General features: G+C 40.1%; 1 protein-coding gene across 1 annotated transcript in view; it reads left to right on the top strand.

Moving 5' to 3' along the window:
• Window positions 1–9,440: 9,440 nt before the first annotated feature.
• Meikin (meiotic kinetochore factor) overlaps window positions 9,441–23,938 on the top strand; it is a 38,319-nt gene continuing 23,821 nt past the window's right edge. Inside the window, exons 1-8 of the mRNA XM_021177911.1 lie at window positions 9,441–9,604; window positions 9,697–9,790; window positions 10,599–10,680; window positions 12,355–12,415; window positions 15,674–15,805; window positions 19,844–19,963; window positions 20,748–20,787; window positions 23,610–23,674. Coding sequence (XP_021033570.1) covers window positions 9,481–9,604; window positions 9,697–9,790; window positions 10,599–10,680; window positions 12,355–12,415; window positions 15,674–15,805; window positions 19,844–19,963; window positions 20,748–20,787; window positions 23,610–23,674 — 718 coding nt within the window. The 5' untranslated portion in view covers window positions 9,441–9,480. The remainder of the gene's footprint in view (window positions 9,605–9,696; window positions 9,791–10,598; window positions 10,681–12,354; window positions 12,416–15,673; window positions 15,806–19,843; window positions 19,964–20,747; window positions 20,788–23,609; window positions 23,675–23,938) is intronic.

The following is a 23,938-nucleotide window of genomic DNA, read 5'->3' as shown; positions in this document are numbered from 1 at the left end:
CTGATATATTGTACTTAATTATTTGTGGAGTAATAACCAGGTACAGTGAAAGTCTAGGCAATGTGGACTACCTCATTAAATAACTGATTGTCAACAATCACAGTTAGATCAGACCTAAAACTTAAAGCAAGCTGTAGGAAGCCACGCCAAAACAAAACCCGATAGTTCCCATGTGAGCTGACTCCTCTGCTCTAATGCGAGCACCTTGGCCCGTACGAAAGCCTTCTCACTGATTCTAACTCTTATTCCTGAAAAGTGGAAATGCAGCTGTCCTTAAAGCAAATATCATATCTATCTTAACAACCCCATAGGTCTTTCAGTAATCTGCTCATTTATCGAGCTCACTGAAGTATTCAGAATCTATGCACAGAAGAATAGGTGGGGGGTGCGTTTATTTGCCTACTTCTTACCATAGGGAAGCTTAAAAGATGTTTGTTGACTGCGGCAAATGGACTCTTGGCAAACATTTAGGGGAAGCTACTCAGTGATGTCTCAGGGTGGGCAACAGCTCATGCACCCATGTTTCTGCTACAGTCCTTGCCTTTTCCATTCTCAGTATGTCTGTGCCAGGTCTGGGAGACGCAATATGGCCGAAATTGTGAACAACCTCGATTTCTTTTCAAATGATATCACAGCAAATGTGAGAGGAATAGCTGATAATTCCAAATAAAAGAACTTCTTCAAAATTCCCCTAGAAAACGATGGAAGTCCAACATAGAAGAATCCCTGCTAATGCCGTGATTCCATTCCTAGAACCTCCAGATGCTCCTAATCGACCATAAAACCTTAATCGTATCATATGTTTAGTTGCACCCTAAATCTGGGTGCCAAGCTTCTGATGTCCCCAAAAAGCCTCGACACCATGGGCAGTGCAGCTCAAGTCCGCACTATAAATTGTGCACCCAAGGAGGGCAAGGTCCTCAGGGAAGTGTTTCTCTTCTATGGGAACAGGACTCTGAAAGTACATAGAGAACTCATGCAGGTCGCACGATCTTCCCTAACGCATCTATGATCAGGGTGGCAGGACAAGGAACTCCCTAGCTCTGAGGGAAATCCAATTTATTTGCAAGTTCCCAGTCAGAGCCTGCATCATCACACAGGCCTGTTGGATGGTCCCAACATGTATGTGAGTGAATGTTCTCAGTCAGAACCTGAGTCATCCATCACGCAGGCCTGTGGGATGGTCTGCACATTGATCACATACCTGTTTCAGTCATGTTGCGTCATGACCTCAGCTTCAATTGATGTAGTTGTTCAGGTTTTTTTTTTTTTTTTTTTTACACATTCCTTGGGCATCATCTCTCTGAAGACTCACTGTTGCACCTATTAATCTGACATTGACTAAATGAGCAATTCTGTGCACATTAATTTCTTTCACAGTATGAAGGAGCAAGACCAGGACCTTGCACGTGCAAGGCAAGTAGTGCTCTGCTAAGCTCCACTCCCAGCCCTGTGTGTGTTAAATTTGAAATACTTGATGTGAAAAAATAATTGAAATACATTTCTGGCAAGACAAATAACACATTGAAAGCCACACCTGAAGAGCACTGGCTTTTTAAATGTTTAATGTATGTTCGATCAATTAAAATTGAACATCATTACCTGAATTAGATTATCTATATTATTTTAAGGGCAAGGAGTTTTGCATTCCAAATTTTAAAATCTGTTTTTCATTGTCCTTCTACTTGACTATAACCCCATAGTTGGTTTTGATTCCAACAGAGTTTTGAGCACTGCAGTTTTGGGCAAATGATTTTAAAAACTACCCTAATTCCATTTACGTGTCTCTGTAGTTAGGTGTGACCAACTATAAACAAGCTTTGCTTGTATGTTTCTATTGAACTTCAAGATCTGTGTGGAAACCATCACACTAATGGGAGGGTACAAATGTGCTCAGAAAGTAAACAGTGGCCCTTAAATGTATCCTGTGTCCTCTTCCTCCTCTGCAGAGCACTACCCACTACAAGAAAGAAATGAAAGGGCATGAATCCGTGGAAAAACCCCTCTTGCTTCAGACTTCCCAACTTTATCTCAGGGGATGAAAAATAAGTTTGTGTTTCTCGTTAATCAATATAGGAAAAAGCCTAGGTACTTAAGACTTGTCCTGATCCAGTGGCCACCATATACTGATAAAAGTCTAAAGACCATGGAGACTTGGTTCCTTAACCATAAATACGTTCTTAAATGTTTGGCATTTTTATCTATTTGTTACTCAAATGTGTTGCTAATTCTCCCATTTTTTTCTTTTGACAAATTAAGCCTGTTGGAGTAAGCTATAAAACAGACATATACATTTCCCCCACTTGTTACAAAAGATGTCTATACATAGTATTGAGACTTCCCCTCCAGATGACAGGTTTGGCCAGGTGTGGTATGGAGGCTTGTACTAGGTCCATGTGCTAGGATCTCAAACTCAGAGGTCCAAGGAGTAGCCATAACCTACCTTCCTCACAAGTCTAAGGGGAAAAAATTCTCTACTGGGAGTTTTATAGTCAGGTAATGTTTTAGCCATTTGAAGTCAGCACTTAAACTTAGATTGCATTGCCCTTGAAAGAACCAATGATTATTCATTTCTCTGCCATAATAAATGAATTGTTCTTTATTTTTCACATGCACAGGTCTGATGCAATTATTTAAGGTATAAAATACTAGAAAATGAATGTAAAGAATGGGAAATTATATTTTTTGCATGAAAATAGACTGCTTACAAATTTGCTTACTATCTCAGGACAAAAGAATGAACAGTTGTATGTAAAATTGATAAATAAGTTGTATTTTCTTTACAGTTTTTATTTTAAGAAAACCCTACAATGGGGGGGGGATGATAGTTTTAGGGTCTCTCTTAACTTTGCTACATAATCCTGCCTGTGAGTCTACAAATCCTCCCATGAGAATGAGACCAGCTCCATGTGAGGACCAGTCCCCGAACGAGACCCTCTTCACTGAGAACACATTAGTGGTTGTACTGCAGAGGTGATGAATACTCGTAAGAAAGCGTTTCTAAACCTAGTCCCAGACATCAAGGGTTTTCACGAGGTAACAATGCCACGGAAGCATTCATCTCTCCACTCATTTTACGTTTCTTTGTTAAATCATTGCAATGATTGCATGGGGAAGGGGAAATGGCTATTTTTTGAAGAATTGCTTATCCTACTTTCAATTTTTGAAAATCAAGGAATTAAAATATTACTTTTTAAATATGCATAGATGTATCTTAACTGTAATTATATTTTCATTTGCTTTGTTATAACAGCATGAACAGCAAACACAAAATGCACTTACAAAAACTTTTGTAAAAAATAAAGATTTTTTTTTTATTTCTCAAAATTGTTGCTAATTTCCTTATACTTCATATGCTTACATAATGTAATTCCCTCATGGGGATGTGTTTGATAATCACCAACCATGGTAAAGCATGAAGCTTTACCATCAGATATTCTATATCCCCTGTACGCTTTCCCAAACTTTCAGTAGTTAGACATGCTTAACTATGGGCAGCTTAAGTACACCCGGAGACTTCCCTCTATGGAAACCCTTGCTATTATCAAATATGTCCTTGATTTAAATAATTTTCAGTCCTCCAAAGAACAAGTGTTCAAATTTCCCATCATGACGATGGTCCTTACCATTTCCAAAATGTCATGTAATCAAGTAGAAAGTAGAAAGTAAACCTGAAAACGGTGCCCTCTCCCTCATTAAATTGGTGCAGACCCCACCTTCACACATTTGCCTTTACCCATCCCTCTCCGTTCTCACAGCTATGTGTGTAAGTTAAGAGTCTCCTGTTGTTGGTTTGAAATAGTACAGTGATGTCTTAAAACAGCCTTCATGGTCCCACTCTGCTTTCTCAGATTTCACAATCTATATAGTTCAGCCATGGCATCTTTCGGAGTTGTCATTCTTATTATTTCTTTGAATCTGCCCCCTGGTTTCCAGAATGAAGCTCTGACTCTTTGTTCAGTCCACAAAGACTAGTAACACATCCTCATGGAGCCTTGGCTCCAACCATACCAGTGACTCTCCCTCTGCCTCTAGGCCTTGCCCTTTATTCCATCCCACCCCTACTTTCTGCAGTTTTTCTTGGAAAACCCAGTTTTGGGGCTGGAGAGATAGCTCAGAGTGGTTAAGAGCACTTACTGCTCTTACAAACGACTAGGGGGTTGGTTCCTAGTACCTACATCGTGGCTCCCCACTCCAGTGCTTGTCACTCCAATTCCAGGATATCTGATTCCTTCTCCTAGCCTCACAGCTTTCTACACATACATGGTACACATAAAATTCAGCTTGGCATACATGCATACATTTATAAACAAAACAAAGCAAAGCAAAGCAAAGCAAAAGAGTAAGCTCCAAGCATAGATGTTTCCCAAGTAACTTATTGGTTGATGGACTCTGACCCATCCCCACTGTGATAATGGCCTTCGATTTTAGCTTCTGTGCCAAAAGTGTAGCCTACAGTAAGTGCTCAAAGACTTGTCTATTAAAGGAGAATCCTCTTGGCCCTTCTTATACATTTCAATGCATTAAAACCGCAATGTCTGCAGGCAGTGGTGGCACATGCTTTTAATCCCAGCACTTGGGAGGCGGAGGCAGGCAGATTTCTGAGTTCGAGGCCAGCCTGGTCTACAGAGTGAGTTCCAGGGCAGCCAGGGCTATACAGAGAAACCCTGTCTCAAAAAACAAAATAAAACCTGCAGTGTCTGAGGCTATATTTTATTCATCTTTGTTATTTCTTCCATTCTTGTCACCTAAGCATGTTTAAACTAGCCTTCTGTTGGATCTTTGATGCTCATGGATGGATAGCAGTGTAAGCAAAGCCTCTCAGTGGATTGCTCCATCAAACACAACACAACACACACACACACACACACACACACACACACACACACTGTCAGCAGCATTTTCTTTGGGTTTTAAGGACTTCAAACCCCACAGATTGGATGTTTAAGGCAGGGGATCCTTCAGATATCTCTCCAACTTTTAAAACTTGTTTCCCCATAGAAGTCCATGTCTCTGTGACTATTTCCAATCTAGTCTAACTCATCATGTGTTGGACATGAACATGGCCAGTGGTGTTCTGGGTCTAGTGTAGGATCTGTAAAATGGAAGAGAGGAAGAAGTTCATGAGCCATGAGTGCGAATACTTGCACAGATTGTGTGCATTTGGAGATGGAGAAGAGAGAAAGACGATTGAGTTGAGATATCTTTACCCACCTCACTTTCTTGTGGGGCACTTGTTTCTTTTCATTAAAATTATTTTATTTTATTTTATTTTATTTTTATTCTATGTGTATGTGTGTTTTGTCTGCATGTAAGTTTCTGCACCAACTATGTGCCGTGCCTAAGGAGGGCAAGAGAGGGCATTATATGCCCTGGAACTGGAGTTACAGTCAGTGTGCTGGAAACCAAACCGTGATCTACTGGAAGCAACTTGTGCTTCTCTTTTATTTAATAGGCTGGTTCTAGGTGAAGCTATAAACAGAACGCTTCTGTCTCAAGTCTCTTCCTCTCTCTTTCCTGCTAAGGCTTGCAAGCTCCTCTCCTTATTCCCCTTGCCTCTTTCTCTTCCCTATTTGAAGGCACAGGAAGCATGGCCACCTTACCAGACAAATGCCAAGGCAGCTATGCTGCCTATGACCACCACCTGCCTTCCTGAATTTCCCTAGGACATGGTTTCCTCAACTGCAAAATGTGTGACTGTGGTGCCTATGTGTCACAGCATGTGCAGGTAAGAGGGCAGGTTTTTAAAATATGATTTTAGTTTTGTGTGTATGAATGCCTGGTGCCCAGGGAAGCCAGAATAGTGCATGAGATCTCCTAGGACTGGAGGTACTGACATTTATAAGCATCATGTGGGTGCTAGGAGTTGAACCTGGGTCCTCTGCAAGGACAGCTCTTAATTGCTGAGGTACCTTTCTAACCTCTAGAGGACAACCTTTGTGACTTTTTTCTTGGGGATGGAATTAAGTTGTCAACTTTCCATGGAAACTACTTTTAAAGTTTGGTTTTTTTTTTATGTGTATGAGAGTTTTTTCCTGCATATATATACACATACCACCACAGGTATACTTGGTCTTGGGGAAGCCAGAAGGTATGAACATCCCTGGAGTTGGAGTTGTAATGCCTATACTCTTCCATGTGAGGGCTGGGAAGTGAACCCAAGTCCTCTGCAATAGCAGTGAGGGCTTTTTAGCCACACACCAGACTCAAGACAAGTACTTTCTTTTCTCTTTCTTTTCTTTTCTTTCTTTCTTTCTTTCTTTCTTTCTTTCTTTCTTTCTTTCTTTCTTTCTTTCTCTCTCTCTCTCTTTTTTTTAAACCTATTAAGACATCTCAGTGGTCCTAATTCCCACAAATGTTTGCTTGCTGGCACACCCATGAATGCTTTCACTAGGGTTAGGGATGTGGGTAATTATCTCAGTTAGTAGAGTGCTTGTCTGGCACACACCAAGCCTGGAGTTTGATTCAAGCACCACATATAACTGGGCACTGGGCCACCTGCTGGTTATTCCAGAACTGAGGAGGAAGATAAGAAGTTTATGATCATTCTTGGCTATATAGCAATTAGATATTAGCCTGGGCTAGATGAAACTGTATTTGGGGGAAAAATAAACTTTAGGGAGCTGGGTGTGGTGGTACATGCCTTTAATTCCAGCGCTGAGGAAGTAGAGGCAGGTGGTGAGTCCCACATAGTGAGTTCCAGGTAAGCCCCAGACTCCATAGTGAGACCCTGTCTCAAACAAACAGACAAACAAAACGATTTAGGGAACAGGATCACTGTTGGGAGCTTATCACAGAAATCTGTGTACTCACAGATCTCCAGAGAAACCAGACATGTTAAGAATACAAGATTGGGGGCTGGTGAGATGGCTCAGTGGGTAAGAGCACCCGACTGCTCTTCCGAAGGTCCGGAGTTCAAATCCCAGCAACCACATGGTGGCTCACAACCATCCGTAACAAGATCTGACTCCCTCTTCTGGAGTGTCTGAAGACAGCTACAGTGTACTTACATATAATAAAGAAATAAATCTTTAAAAAAAAGAATACGAGATTGTCTTCTCAATGGGAAAAAAATGAAAACAAAACAAAACAAAAAAAAAAAAAAAAAAACAAAAAAAAAACAACAAACCTGTTCTTTCATCCAGAGAGCTGGGGATTGGATGGGTTAACAACCTGATGATCTGTGTTATCTGTTGGCCATATCAAGCTCTTACAACCAGAGAAGTGTCTAATAGTCCAAAAGACCTCTACTTTATCTGTTGGCCAGCCCTGAGGCCCTCAAGCAAGTACAGGTAGCCTATCTCTAGAACCCATCTTCTTGAAAAAAATGACATGTACCCTGAGTTGAGTTGTGATGTAATTATGCTTCCTTGTGCACTGGGAATTGTATTAAACCAGGACTGCCTCCCCTATTATACTGAGCTTAAATACATTAGGAATAAACTACCTGGTATTTAGACTCCCTAAAGTCTGATCCAGGTGGGCATAGTCAATATATACCAGGTTTTGTTCTTCTTCTTTTTTTTTAACATAACATTATTATTGATTTTTCTGGGACTTTTCACATCACTTTCTAGTTCTTCCGTGTATGCTCCCATCCGTGTAACATCCCCTCAAAAATAGTAAAGGTAAGAATAAAAAAATAGAAAAAAAAAACCCAGTTTGTATTATCTATACACTCACTGGAGCATGATGAAACTCATGATCAAATGTGCCTTCTCCCCCTGCACCCTGCCAGAAACCATCAATTGGGGAGAGCCACACTACAACATCCCCATCACTTTTTAAGGGTTCTCTTCCATAGCTTCCTGTCTAGACTGTTACTCTGGAGGGGGCGGGGTAAGGGGGAAGACATCAATATGGCTTTAGGCAGCAGTCTGGATGTGGTGCAGTTCACCTCCTGGTCTGACACCTGCAGGGACAGAAAGGCTTTTGACTTAAGCTGGTTTTATTCTTGCTGTTTCTTATATTTCCAGATCTAGTTGCTCCCAAGTTTCAGGCCTCCCACAAATCATTTAAGAACTGCAGTGGGTTACTGTCTTTGTTTTCACAAGTCTCCCTAAGCAATGAGAGGACCCAGGGGACTTGTTCTATGAGTGAGAGACTCTCCATTTTCATATTATGGGTATGACTCAAGAAGGAATGTTGGACTGTGATTATCAATTAGAGTGCAGCAAGACTTTGAGATTCTTGCCTGAAGGACCCTTTTTCTTTCTTCACATCCCTGGGACACAGAGCCTAACACAGTAAGATGCTCGGCCAGTACTAAGTCAGTGACTCAAAACATCAAAATGTCTAAGCAAGCAAGAATGCCCATAAAGAGCCCTCTATTCTTTACAAAGTTATATTTTCATGAGTAAAAGGCTGGCATAAGTATGTCTATGGGCCCATTTTCAATTGTAAATTTCAACATAATTTTATTATGCAAAGTGTTTGTACTCATATACATAATATTGGAGTCTTAGGATGAGAGACGGGCTGAGTTGGTAAAGTGTTTTCCGAGTAGGCATAAGGATCTGAGTTCAGCTCCCCTGTATCTACTTTAAAAGCTGACGTGGCAGTGTGCATCTGTAGCACCTTGCTGGGGAGGCAGAGACAGGAAGATGTTTGGAGTATGCCAGCCGGGTAGTCTAATCAAATCAGTGACTCCAGGTTTGCTAACAGACTGAGCCTGGAAACAAAACCAACAGAAACAGTGCAAGTTAAGAAGGTCCAGTGGTGACTCTCCTCCACACACATTCGTACTCCATATCACATGCACAGTATTGGGGTGTCACAGAGAAGCCTCAAAGCTCCTGTAATGTCATCTCTACAGAGTGAGTTTTCAGTGTTGTCAAATGCTATTTTTTTTTTTTTTTAGAATAAAAAGGAGGTTGCCACGTGCTCAATATTCTATGAGATGAAGCCACCTTCTAACAAATCTACCCTTTGTTTTCCTGCACTGAGTGAGGCTAAGCCCCAGCCCCCATCTTCACCCACTGAGTTTAGAAACCTAAAACTCTATGGCTAGGGCTTCCTGCAGAGCTCAGAACAGCAGGGAGTGAGTACCAGGTGTGGGGATGGTCTAACTAAAAAGCAATAATGAGAGAGACAGAGAGGCAGAGAGGCAGAAAACAGAGAGACAGAGAGACACAGAGTCAGAAACATACAGAGAGAGAGAGACAGAGAGAGAGAGACAGAGACAGAGACAGAGAGGCAGACAGAGAGAAACAGAGAGAGAGAGAGAGAGAGAGAGAGAGACAGAGACAGAGACAGAGACAGAGACAGAGACAGAGACAGAGACAGAGAGAGACTGTAAAACCACCTAAGGAGCTTGGGTTCAGTAGTCCATAGGAAACCCACATAGCCAAGGCCCTACTCGACAGGCCCAGAACGGCCCACCATCTTCCCAGAAGCCCTCGCGGCCGGGCCGTAAAAAGCGGGACTGAGGCAGCCTCGGCAGGGTGTTGCACTGTGGGTGGCCAGTACCTCGTGAAGGCAATGGACAAGATATGGCATATGGGGCCCAGAGGGGACTATACCCGCAAGAAGAGGTCTGGTAAAAGGCTCAACCTCACCCCGAAGCCAGACCTGGCCCTCCCTGGGAAGACAGCGGCCCTGCCAGGTTGAAGCTCAATGGGCCCGGGGTGGTGGGTGGGCCTCGGCAAGGGCTGAGGAGGGCACGAGCAGGTCCCCTGAAACGCCACCCTCCCACAGGTCTGAAGGGAAAGGGCAAAGAGCAGGGATTGCGGAAGATTACTGAGAATGAGGAATTGAGCAGGCTCGCAGGTAGCAGCTCACAGCGGCCAAGGTGGGTAGCCTAGGCTTAACAGCCCTGAGCAACTTGGCTTTCTCGGGAAGAAAAGTTTTGTTTCTGCTTAGTTGCCTCTTCTTCGAGGAATCAAAGAAGAAAATGAATACTCTGGTTCTGCTCCTAAGACACAGACCCAGAAATTCTCATGTCTTTTTCTCGAATATGTGTGTTATGATGTGTGTGTGTGTGTGTATATATATATATATATATATGCATATATGTATCTATCACATATGTGTGCATATATTTTTATGAGTGGCAGGATCTCATGTAGCCCAGGCTGGCCTCTTAATTCCCTATTAATAGAGATTGACATTAATAGATTTTCATGCCTTCACCTCCCAAATCTGAGATTATAGACTTGTGCCACCATGGCCCACTTTAAGGCTCGGTGCTACCAACTGAGCTTTAGTCCCCAGTCCAGACAGATTCACTGTATTAATGAAGGCTTGCCAAGTTACCTAAAAGTGACACAGAAACTCTAAGGAAAACAACATTGAGCTTTTGGTGCAAATCTTGAAATCACTTTTCCAAGAACCCCTTTAAAGTAACTTCCAGATTTTACTTTTTGTTGTTTTTGTTGTTGTTGTTGTTTGAGATGGGCTTTCTCTGTGTAGCCCTGACTGTCCTGGCGCTTGCTCTGTAGACCAGGCTGACCTTAAATTCCCATGTCCTCCTGCCTCTGCCTTCCAAGTGTTGGGATTAAAGGCGTGTATCGCCACACCTGGCAAACTTTCAGATTTTAAACAACAAAGAGACAGTCAAATCCAGATGGTATAAACTGAACTGTTGTGTTTGTTCGCAGTCCGGTAAGTGTTACAGGAGGGGAACACCTGCAAGAAAATAGCCCTGGCCAAGAGACCCCAGAGGAAAAGACGCCACTGAGTGTATGTATGTTTCTCCTAGCATTCTTATATAGAGGCAGTGTTCACCAGTATTAGGAGAGCTGTCGCAATGGACCTCAGAATGAAAGAATGAAGTATTCTTTGTTAATAGATATCAAATGATTTTTAGTGTTTTTATTACATTGATATACATGTCTTTGTCTAGTCAGTTCATAATTACCCCCTTCTGTCTTCTTCACATCTTTTGGTGAATTTTGGGGAAATGTCACTGGTTAATGTTCTATTCTGCAGATTCAAAATTTTACTATTTTAAAGCCACTTTCCTGTTTTCCATTTGACTTTGTCTATTAGCAACTAGAAACATGATTGATCACTAAGGATTTAGTTTGCTGCAGAGCATTCTAATGTTCTCTTAATATAATCTACAACTTTTTGAGACATGATCTCACTGTGTGGCAAAGGCTAGTTTTAAACTCTCAATCCTTCTGCCTCAACCTACCAGTCCTGTGTTTAGGAGATGGCTGTTCACAGACAACATTTTAAAAATAATTCTTACGTAATGTTTTAGCAGTACACAGTGAAGTATTCTATATAGATGATCTAAATATTCAAAATAGTACACTGAAAGTTTCTTCAGATTTCTATCTATTTCTTTGTGCTCCATTTTTTTCTGTGCTTTAAAAACATTTTACAACTTATGCATTACCTTGTTATTAAGGTCTTTAAAGTATTTATACTATTTTAATGTCTCCATAGTGGTTTATCTAATAGACATACCGAAGTGTATTTGACTGTTTCCTGGAGACTAGGAGGCTGAGTACCCAAGGTTTTGCTTCTTGTAGGCATCGTTGTGTGTGTCTCAGATTGTTACTCTAAGATAAATACCAGGAGACCAAAGGGTTGATGTGTTTGACATTTTGTGATTCATGCTGGCAAACTGGCATACTCTTATTCAAAATGAAAACAGCATGTTACTTTATTTTCCAGTTGTTTGAATGCTAATGATGCTGGTCCTTTTTCCCCCTCATTATGGTCCATTTGTATTTTTTCTGTTATGAAATATCTGTTTATTATATACTGAAGATAGTCTACACACATAAGAAATAATTTAATTGACTTGTGAGTCTTTAATTTTATTATTTTGGACTTACGTATAATTTTTTTCTTTTGATTTTTTCCCTCTTTTTTTTAAAGGGTGAGAAAAAGTCCTTCCTTCTTTCCTTCTTCCTTTTTTTCCCCCTCCTTCCTTAGTTATCAGAGAAATATTCACCTTTAGTCAGGCTGTAGTGGTATACGCCTTTAATTCCAGCATTCAGGAGGCAGAGGCAGAAGGATCTTTGAGAGTCTGAGGACAGCTTGGTCTACAAAATGAGTTCCAGGACAGCAAGGGTTACACAGAGAAACCCTGTCTCAAACAAAACAAAACAAAGAAAATTCAGATATATCTTCTACTATCTAACCTCATGACATTGAGTTGACTACTGCTAGTTCTCCATGTTTATTCATAGTAATTTTCACATTTATTTTTAGATTTTATGTTAAATAGCAGATTATCTGTGATCAATATTCGGAAATAATCTGATACACTTATGAAGTTAACATACAAAGTTGACACTCATGTTTCAAACCAAATCAAATATTATAAAGACAAATTAAAATATAGCCATCTCATTCATAATTTGTACTCTCTCTATCTTTAATTCTTATTCTACATAGGAAACAGTGACTGATACCTTTGAGATTGACAGCTTGTCGTCGAGTACTGAGCTAGTTTCAGGTAAGATTAACATAACAGCTTTTCACCTTTCCTTCAAACGTGGGCACTCGTGTATCTCTTGACTTCTCATATCAGTGGAAGAGAAGATGTCTTTCCCCTAGTCCAACATGAACCCTTTTGACTGGGTTCTAGGCCTCATTCTCACTGTCTCCATGCACACACCAGTAAATGTGAAATGACAGTTGTGACGTGTGACAAAAGAAAATGACTTGAATGTAATTAATTACACTTTAGCTAGAAATATGAGGAAATGCTTCCAGGCAAGGATGGTGACTGAACTGAGATCAGAAGGTGAGTAGAGATCATCTCCACAGAGAGAGAGGGAGGAGAGACATCCACTTGGAAGATACAGCGGGCACAATGATGTTGCCGGTACCCAGATCTGGAAGAGGCACGGCAGGCATACTGCTGGACATCATAGCAAGCAAGCCCAGGACAGAGCAAAGTACTGCTCACCTGTGCAGGAATCACTCCCCTGCAACTCAGGGATGCATCATGCCTTGAGTGGACCTCCCAGTGTGGAGGTCTAGGATGATAAGGAAATGCAGTGGTGCCTCTTGATTCTGAGCTGAGAGAATATAAGAAAATCTGAAGTTTTACTTCATGAGCCCCTTTGAAAATCATCAAGCTAGACACCAGATGCCATGGAACCTGAGTGTGTATGTAGATTTTCAAGATAGCTGTAGTCACCACATAACTTGTTAGATTTGTCTTAATCAGTGGTGGTTTCATTCAAAGAAGAGGGCACTGAGCTGGGTGTGGTGGCTGGCGCACGCCTTTAATCCCAGCACTCGGGAGGCAGAGGCAGGCGGATTTCTGAGTTCGAGGCCAGCCTGGTCTAACAAAGTGAGTTCCAGGACAGCCAGGGCTATACAGAGAAACCCTGTCTGGAAAACAAACAAACAAACAAAAAAACAAAAAACAAAAAAAAAAAAAAAAGAAGAGGGCACTGTTGAATTTTAAATACTTGGATTTAGTGAGAATGTGCTGGTATAGATGAAAATGGCTGTCCTAGTTAGGATTACTATTGCTATGATGAAACACCGGGACCAAAAGTAAGTTGGGGAGGTAAAGGTTTATGTGGTTTACACTTCCACATCACTGCTCATCACTGAAGGAAGTCAGGACAGGAATTCAAACAAGCTCCTGGAGGCAGGAGTGGAAGCAGAGGCCATGGAGGGGTGCTGCTTACTGGCTTGCTTCCCTTGACTTGCTCAGCCTGCTTTCTTATAGGACCCAGGACCACCAGCCCAGGAATGGCCCCACCCACAATGGGCTGAGCCCACCAATATCAATCACTAATTAAGAAAATGCCTTACAGGTTTGCCTGCAGCCCCATCTCATGGGGGCATTTTTTTTTTTTTTCAATTGAGGCTCCCTTTCCTCTGATGAGTTTAGCTTGTGTCAAGTTGACATAAAACTAGCCAGCACAGTGATGATGTCTAAACAGTGCATCCTATGTACTCAAGTAACTACTGAAGAGAGCATCTTCTTTGCTTTTTCAGTCAGTATCACCATCTAAAGAAAGTTTCCCTGGAGGCACTTGATTGTTAACAAAATTAATTAGCAGCACTAAAAGAAAGGGCCTGTGTTTTCTTCTGATGAGACCCTGAATGTTGAAAGTGACCATAAGATAGACTCTAAATGCACCTTCAGCACTGGACACATTCATTCTTCAGATTGGAATTTTACTGGCTCCTCAAAAACCCTGACTTATAGATGACATCTTCCCTTGAGTTATCAGACTTTAGGTCTTTCATATGATCCCCTTTACAAGAAAGCTCGCAGATGCGAGATCAAAATCTATTTTGACATTAAGTACCAACATCTCAGAATATAAAGACTGGGAAGTATCTGGATCCACGGAGAAAACACTTTCATAAATCCTCCTGTTTGATATATTTTCATTGTGATTTTCTTGGCATCTCTTATGTTGTGCACAAGAGGCAGTGTTTTTGATGTAAGATTATAAAAGATATGTCTAACTTTCTTGCTAAAGAAGAAAATGTGGCATGTGTGTGATATTGACCAGTGGAAGTTCATCAATAGGTGGTATGTCCTGATAATTATCAAAGATATAGCACTAATTGGGACCATATAAACATGGAATTTAGGGGCTGGGGATATATATATACCAGAAAGAAGACCTAGGCTTCCAGGGATGTGCAGGCAATATGGCAGGAGTTGCCATTGGACCAATGAGTGTAGGTCCAAGACAGATATCCAGGGCAGTTTCTTGCCACTGGTAAATAAACGGGGGGGGGGGGGGGGGCTAGCTCAAGGCCCTGTAGAAAAAGTATGAGCCATTTGTCTCTTGTCAGCCAGGAAATAACAAGCAGGCAGAAAAACCTCAACTAAATATTGCAGACCTAATGCATGCTACTGCAGGCAGTATGTATATATATATATATATATATATATATATATATATATACATATTAATTACATATACACATACATACATACTGGGCATTTTGAGATCTGAAACCTCTAGTGGTTTGGTCACAGTCTCTTTGTAAATGATGCTATCTTTCATAGTTAATACATCATGCATTTTGAAATCTAAAACCTTTAGCTATGGATTGCCCAATTATTCAGGTATTATACACACTAGAACCAATATTGGTCATCTCCCTGATCCACTCGTCCATGTTGTTATAGGGATTGGATCCAGGACTTTATACAAACGAGACAAGTATTTGTGTTGGTTTTACGTATGCATATGGAGTGATTCTAACGCAAGTTGTTTAAAAGACAAGCCTTTCTTCATTAAGTTACTTACATGTCTTCATACAAATCAGTTGTGCACATACTTATGAGCCTATTTCAGGGTTGTCTGTTCAGTCTTCTGTTTGTGTTTTTCATTCTGTGTTGTTTTAATCTGTCACTGTTTTTTTTTTTTTTTTAGATGGGAGAGCTGGATTCAACTTTCTTTTTCTTAGCTAATGAATTGAATATATATAGAATTGAATTTTTGAGCTAGATTATAGCTGAAATGAATAAGGAGTAGTCCATAAAAGTAAAACACGGGGAAGCTGTTAGGAAGGATTATAGTGTGTTTATCAACACCAAAGCATCTGTTTGTCTAAGATCCAAATCAAAATTATTAATAATACTGTGACTTTGTAACCATGTGTGAATTCAGTGTTACATTCTTGGTACATAGCTGCATATACATTTCCACAGCTGTGAATTGTTGGGATTTCAATTCTGCTCTCTATTCAGCTCAACCTTTTTCACTATCGCTTTGCTTTACAGGACCAGCCGAGCAGGATGACTTTTCCAGCTGTCTCCCGAGTTGTTCAAATGCAGGGTCACATACAGAGAGCACTGACGAGAGAGGAAGTAGCTTCCCATCACCAGAACTGTTCAGAGGGTCAGACTGCTTGGGTGAGAACATAACTTCCTCCTTCCGTGGCTCTGCTGAAAAGCTGTTGCTTTGTTGATACATCCTTCAGTGACTCCATTCACACATAGTGAAGGTGTATTCCTTCTCTAAACATGCGTGCTGTCTCGGCCCACTTCTATTTGTTCTCTTCTACTTCATGTAGTTTTCTTACTTTTCACCATATAACAGGTGTTATGTGGGCCAGGTCCATGCTTGAATTTTCTTCACAGTTATTCACATTTATTGCTTATTATAAATAGAGACTTTGGTTGATGATGGAAGGCAACATAGGCTTCTCTCTACAATTTCCTGCAACAACAGAAATTTGTTTCTTTAAAAACAAACAAACAAACAAAAAAACTGCCGGGAGGTGGTAGTTCACGCCTTTAATCCCAGCACTTGGGAGGCAGAGGCAGGTGGATTTCTGAGTTCAAGGCCAGCCTGGTCTACAGAGTGAGTTCCAGGATAGCCAGGGCTACACAGAGAAACCCTGTCTCGAAAAAAACAAAAACAAAAACAAAAACCTAACTCGTAAAGACACACATGCTCATGCATTGGAAAGAAGAAACATTAATTCTAAGCCAGACACAAAAACACAAGTATTGTATATTTTCTCTCATATATTGAAACAAAACAGAAAAATGACTTGGCAGTAGAAGGGGAGAATCTAGGATAGAGGAGGCCTAGTGGAGAAGAGAGGGAAGGACAAAAAAGGTAGAAGGGAGGAAAGTGCTATGACAGCACAACACTTGTAAGTGGGAACACGTCACAGTGAGACTATTCATTTGTACAGTTATACATAAATGCACACAGATGCACACATGCATGCATACATTCACACATGCACACACTCACATGTATGTACACATGCACACTCACACATGCATACACTCATGCACACACAGATACATATATGCATACACACACATTGATATAATTTTTAACTTGCAGATCTGGTCACTTCTCCTTTTTACTCAAAGGGGGGAGCCTCTTTCAAGATAGGACCTAGCCATATAGCTCAGGCTAGCCTTAAACTGAACTTGAGTTCCCCTGTCTCAATATTCCGAGTTCTGGGGTTCTCTGAAGACTTATCTTTGGGGATGTTTTCAATCAGAGGGATTATGGATTAGATAACTTTAGGATCTGCTAATAACAGGGATACTCTGAAGTTTTGATTTTTGATCTAAATGACTCATTTTGCTATGCTAGTTTTCTGTGCTTTGGCTTTAGATTAACTATGTAGCTTTCTTTGGGCAACAGGGTATCAGTGAACAAACATAAGAAAGGCCTGGAAATGTTCTTAACTGGCTTGGAGTTATCCTCTTGTGCTTTTATATTCATGAAAATATGTATCCTTATTAACTTTTGTTACTGCTCTGGGACCCAAGAATGATAGGTCAAAATAAAACCAACTGTGGGTAACTTGAAAACTACACAGAGCTATCCCAGTTTGTCTTCATATCTGGAGCAGAACTACCCAGTCTAACCATTATACATAATAGAGGGTACATACGGCAAACCTGTAGCTATGTTCAATGAAAAAAAAAAAAACCCTTAAATTTCCACTGAGATCAAGAACATGACCAAGTGTCCACTGTCTTCACTCTTATTCAATATAGTGCTTGAAGTCTTAGCTAGAGAGGAAAGATGAGATAGGAAAGTAAGAGGGCTATGCCTACAGAAGGGAAAAAATCCAGTTGTCCAGATGTTTTGATTCCAGAGGTGAAAACTCTAAAGATTCTGCTAGAAAATTCTTAGAGCTGATAAACATTTTCAGTAAAGTAGCAGGATACAAAATTAACATTAAAAACACCCTAATAACTTCTCTATATACCAAAGACAAACATGTTCAGAAAGAAATCTGAGAAGCAATCCCATGTACAATATCCCTCCTCAAAATAAAATGCCTTGAAATAAGTCTAACCAAGAAAGTGAAAGACCTTTGTGATGAAAATGTTCATACACTGAAGGAAAAAACTAAGGAAGACACCAGAAGGAAAGATCTTTCATGCCCATGGCCTGGAAGAATTAATATTGTAAAAATGTTCATCCTGTCAAAAGCAGTATGAAGATTCAATGCAGACCCAATCAAAATTCTAATCCCATTATTTTCAGAAACAAAAAAGACAATTGTGTGTTTGTGTGTAAGCACATGTGCGTGTAGATTGTTTTTCTCAGGTACTCTCCACCTTATCTTTTGAGACAGGGTATCTCACTGAACCTGGAGCTGCCTTTAATCATAGAACTCAGGAGGCAGAGGCAAGCAGCTTTGTGAATTTGGGGCCAGCCTGGTCTACATAATGAGTTCCAGGACAGCCGGGGCTACACTGAGAGACCACATGTCAAAAACAAAAATATAAAAAGTCAGTGTATTTAAACCAGTCAAAGTCTCTTTCAAAAGTTCAGAGTTTCCCTAAAATATCAACAGACTCTAAGGTATTCCAAAGTTACTCTAAAATTTCAAAGTCTCTCTAAAGCTTGTAAGTCTTAACTGTGGGCATCTATAAAAATAAGTTACATATTTCCTTACTCCAAGAGGGAAAAAAATCAGTGTACAGTCAAAATAAAATTAAAGCAAAGTCAAAATTCATCAGTGAAAAACATTAAGTACTTGATAACCGGGACTGACTCTTCCTCTTCTGGGCTCCAAAGGACCTACAAAACACACAGGTTGTCTCCTAGTCATAGGCCAGCTCCTTTTTATAGCTGCTGCTATCCTTGGCTGTCATTCCACAGTGCTAGCATCTCCAAAATGTGGAGTTCTCTGCTGCAACTGGGCTGCAGCATCACCAGGAGCCTCTCCTGGGGTTCTCATCAGGGACTCTGATTCTGCCATGTTTAAGATTAAATAGTAACTGGGCAGTGGTGGTGCACGCCTTTAATCCCAGCATTTGGGAAGCAGAGGCAGGCAGATTTCTGAGTTCGAGGCCAGCCTGGTCTACAGAGTGAGTTCCAGGACAGCCAGGGCTATACAGAGAAGCCTTGTCTCGAAAAACAAAACAAAACAAAACAAACAAACAAAAAATATTAAATAGTAAAACAAATAAAAAACTAAAGCATCTTGGAAGAGAGAGAAACATGATTCAGGAAAGCCAAAGGATTGCCACAATATTCCAGAAGAATAAGATTTTGTAGTATTTTATCACCACTATGTCTACATTTAATACGTCTGAAGATAGATCTCAGTGGTAGAATGTTTGTCTAGCATGTATGAGGCCCTAGGTTCAATCCACAGTCTCCAGATGTCTTAGTTAGGGTTTTACTGCTGTGAACAGATACCATGACCAAGGCAACTCTTATAAAGGACAACATTTAATTGGGGCTGGGTTACAGATTTAGAGGTTCAGTCCATTATCATCAAGGCAGGAACATGGTGGCATCCAGGCAGGCCTGGTGCAGGAGCTAAGAGTTCTACATCTTCATCTGAAGGCTGCTAGAAGAAAATGCCTTCTAGGAAGCTAGGGTGAGGGTCTTAAGCCCACACCCACAGTGCCACACCTACTCCAACAGGGCCACAACTTCTAATAGTGCCATTCCCTGGGCTGAACATATACAAACAATCACACCAAACATAAAAAGAATATCTGATGATATATTTTTGTGTGGACAGTGAGAAAGGTACAGACAGGGATGCAACATGGATAGCACCATTCTTCCATAGCTGAGGTCAATAGAAGGCTTAAAACCGATATCAGGTAATAGCAGTGTGACTGTTGCTCACTGACGTGCGGCTTAATTAACAGAGAGGAATACAGCAAATGGAAAGAGAGCCAGTTACATGTGTCCTGCAGCTCAGTGATGTCTGTAGTGCAAAAATCTCGATGAAAGATGAGGAAGGACAGAGGATTGGACTGGGCTTTAGACTATTAATTAGCCTGATGCCATCGTGACTTGTTCTTGGGTTCTTACCTTCAATACCATAGTACATCTGGAATGGATAGGGGCAGGGAGTAACCTGTCATGGGTAGGCTTTTCAAAGTTATATATCATTTTTAAAGTGTGTGTGTGTGTGTGTATACTATAATGTGTTTTTCTTTTAGATTGGGAGCATCCCAAGTTGGAAGATTACATGTTCTACAAGAATTCTACTCTTTTAGATACCAGTAAAGCAGTAGTTATAGAGAAAGTGCCACAGTTTGCAAACCTCTCTGCAGTTTTGAGTGAGTTCTTACATTCCTTTTTTCTCTCATTTGGAAAATCCCTCATCTGTGTTAGAAAGTGAAAGTAAGGTTCTCCTCTCTTAAATGATTTCCAAGCTAAGCCTATAAGCCAGGATTGCTTTTGGCTTCAAATAATAACTAATAATAGTTTTAGTACATATGGGCTTTGTTTTATTGTTTACATTTTATTTATTTATTATGTATCTGTATGTGTGTATGCATGACATATGAGCATTTGCATGTGCCTTAGTGCAAATATAGAGTTCAGAGAACAACCTGGGGATGAAATTCACATTATCATCCTTGGGAGAGAGCACCTTTACCCAGTGAACCATCTTGCCATCCCCTAATTTTTAAAATTACAGTTATTTAATGTATAGATGTGAGTGCATGAACATATATGTGTGCCAAGACATACTTGTAAAAATCAGAGGACAGGGGAAAAATAAATTGGTGTGTTTGGTTGACATGATTATTGTAAAATTCCCAAGATAATAGTTGGGAAAGACAACCAGATTATAAAGAACTATCTAAATATTTATGAATCTTGTAACATTCCATAATACTTTTTGTTATGTTTTACTTGGATATTTTCAAAATACCTTTGTCTGATTTAAGAGACACATACAAAAACCACTATAAAACAGTCAAACATAAAATCAGAAGTTTGGTCACTATGTATATTAAAGAGAAATATTTAGTTTTATCCAGGATAATTTTATCTTTGGGGCATGTTTGAATTATCTCTATGTCTAATGGATTGATGTTTTTTCCCCTTTGATAGGTTCCTCTTCAAAAAACTATGAGAAATGCCATAGAAAAATGTAAGAACTGAAGCGTTTGCTGTTGTGCTTTTCAAAACCCTTTATTGTAAGAGTTCTGTAATAGTGGTGACTGCCATCCCAGAAGGTCAGGTGAACTTCATTCATTCCGTGTTTGCGGAGCACTTACTCTGTGCCAGGAGTGTTCCAATTGCTGGCATACAGTAGGGAGTAAAATCAGTTAAACACAAAACCGCTGCCTGCATCAAGTTCACTCTACATCATGGAGAGGTAGACATTAGACAGGTAAATATGCTGCCCCATGCTGTGTTGGAAAGAAGGATACTGAGAAAAAGAAAGCAAAATGGGCTCTGAGGTGTTGGGCTGAGGCCTACTCCCTTAAACAGTGTGGTGGGGAGGTTGCCATTGGAAACACATCATTTGAGTAAGTTGAGCATCGAGCACTGTAGACAGAAGGACTAGCTGAGGAGGGCTCTGGGGTAATAGACTGACCTTCTGGGATATTTGAAAGTAGAATGAACAGGATTTGTTGGTGGATCCAGAGATGCAAAGAGAGAGAAAGTGGTCAAGACTGACTCCACAGTTTGAGTTTATAGCACGTATGTAAGATCATGTTTTATAAAAACCAGCAGTCTATTTTTATCTCACCGAAATTAATTTGTCAAAATTGAATTAGGCTTCCTTTTGTGGAGATGTGTCAGTGAAGCCTTTATTAATTCATGCTGGCTGGCTGTTAGTAGACAGCCTTGGGTATCCACCTCACTGAGCTGACTGTAAGTATTTCAGGCTCGTTCTTCCCTGCTTTTCTCTCTTAAGTAAGCAGATGGAAAGGCACCTTTTCTCTGCCTAAATTCATATTAAATAAAATCAGTATTATAGGGAAAATATTAAACACTTGTGGATTGCAAACAATTATATATCTAACTAAATTGAATTAGATTTCTAATTTCTTAGATTTTTTTTGTAATCTGAAAGAAAAAAAAAAATCTGTATTCATTGTGAATTGCCAAAAAGTAGCAAAGCTGACTTTTAACCCTGGTCTGTTTGATTTTAACCATATATACTATTCAGTATAACATTGAAAGTTTCCATAAATATGTGCTGATTACTTAGTTTTATATGTAGTTTTGTAAATTTAAGAACAGACTGACCTCTGTTAGCCCCTAGGAACATAAACAATAAATAGAACCTAGGAATATTAACACTAAATAGGATTATTTGTGTAATTATTTCAAAAACACTTAGAACTCTGTTTTAGAGGAATTATTGTGGAAGTGGTTATTACTAAGTGATGTCAATATCTCTTGATGATAAGGCTCTTGCAAAAAAAAAAAGTGGTAGACTTGCCATGGGGAAGACTAGGGGGTGGGGCGGAGAGAGGCAGGATCTAAGTTCAAGAGGGTAGCCACAATCTGAACTGTGAAAAGCCTTGAGGGTAGGATTTTTATTTTGTTCCAAAGGTGTTGAGAGCCATTTAAGGGAAGGGGGATAGAAGGAGGGACCATGTGATGGCAGGGAGGGGGAGTTAGGGAGGAGACCGGGAGGTGGGGGCAGCATTTGTGATGTAAATAAATAAATAAAAGATTTTCTTTTTTTTTTTTTTTTTTAAAGATTTATTTATTATTATACATAGGCACACTGTAGCTGACTTCAGATGTACCAGAAGAGGGCGTCAGATCTCATTACGGGTGGTTGTGGGCCACCATGTGGTTGCTGGGATTTGAACTCAGGACCTTTGAAAGAGCAGTCACTGCTCTTAACCGCTGAGCCATCTCACCAGCCCCAATAAAAGATTTTCAACATGACTAAAGCACATCGTGAAAATTTTTAAATAATTTAACTGTTAATGAATACTTTTACAAAACATGGGGAAATAGACATCTTACAGAATGGAGGAAGTCCACTTCCAGATCATGTTGACCCAGTGTCAGAAAAAACCAGCATCAGACAAGTGCATGTGTGTGGTGTGCTGGTCGAGGGTAACAAGAACTAGAGAAGGACCCAGGCAGAGCTGCTCTTCCCTTAGCACTGAGCGTGAGCCGGGCCAGGGGGAAGAGTAATGCATAATAGGAAGAGTTTGGAGTTGTGCTGATACAGTGGACTCTTTATCACCTACAAATTGCTCTTTATTCCGAGAATACCTGAGATGCATTAGTAAGAAGTTGTTTACATGAAAGTTCAGTCAGAAGCAAGGCAGTTCTATTTGTACATCTGAGCTTAAAGGGAAATGAGAGAAAACAGTTCACTCTTTACTGAGCCAACTTTTCAATTAACCAGTACAAGAATCTGCCCTTACTTCTGGCTGTCAACTCCCATCTTCAAGAAAATCTTCCATCTTGCTCAGATCATCTTTTGTTCAAACACTGAATCCTTTGGATCCTTATACCTTATTGTACTAGCTCACCCTCTCCTATGTGTTCAGTTAGAATGAAACACAATCTCATTTGTGGAAGTTCCAAAGACAAAAAGATATTCATCTCCAAAAACATCACTCAGATCAAAAATATCACACCAGATTCTTGGGTAGCAGGTTTGCTATCTCTTTTGCATAAATAAGGCAAGTAAGGCTCGGGACAAGTTGGATGGCTTTCTCAAGGCTCCTAAAATGTGAATAGCAGATCTGGCTTAAACTCCAGTCTACGCAATCTAAACATTATGGTTTTCCTCTGCAGACAGACACGGGTCACACTGATAAACTTGTAAGTGCACGTTATTGTTAGCTGTCACTATACACATGATGCATTTTTCTAATCAGCTGTATTTCCCCCTACAAAATAATTAATTGCACATCTTTCTGTATAATTTGAGGATAATTGAAAATTACTAAAAGATTAGAAAATATCACTAATTTGTTCTTATTACAGAGGGATGACATTAGCGGCCCAACATATTTCTCCAGAACCAAAGTATGCTTCAAATTTAGCATCAGGTAATAATTAGTGGCACTAATTTATACTGAGCACCAAAAAAATACAAATGGGGGAGAAAACATTCATAGGAAAGTGCTCATGGTACAAAAACCAATCCTGGTTGTACCTAGTTCTTCTCAAATCAAAAGTTTTGCTTTGTGATGGAAAATACTATTTTAAAAACATAATGGTTGGGTAGAGTAGTGATTCTGGAATTCTATATGCTTCTATATTCCTCCTTCCTTTCAATGTTTCCCTAATTAGTTATGCAAATGTCACTGAAA

Source organism: Mus caroli, unplaced genomic scaffold, assembly GCF_978045245.1.
Source record: "Mus caroli unplaced genomic scaffold, Mus_caroli_1 scaffold_13, whole genome shotgun sequence".
NCBI classification, from domain to species: Eukaryota; Metazoa; Chordata; class Mammalia; order Rodentia; family Muridae; genus Mus; species Mus caroli.
Note: the sequence above shows the minus strand (reverse complement) of the source record. Positions and strands in the feature narration are given on the sequence as shown.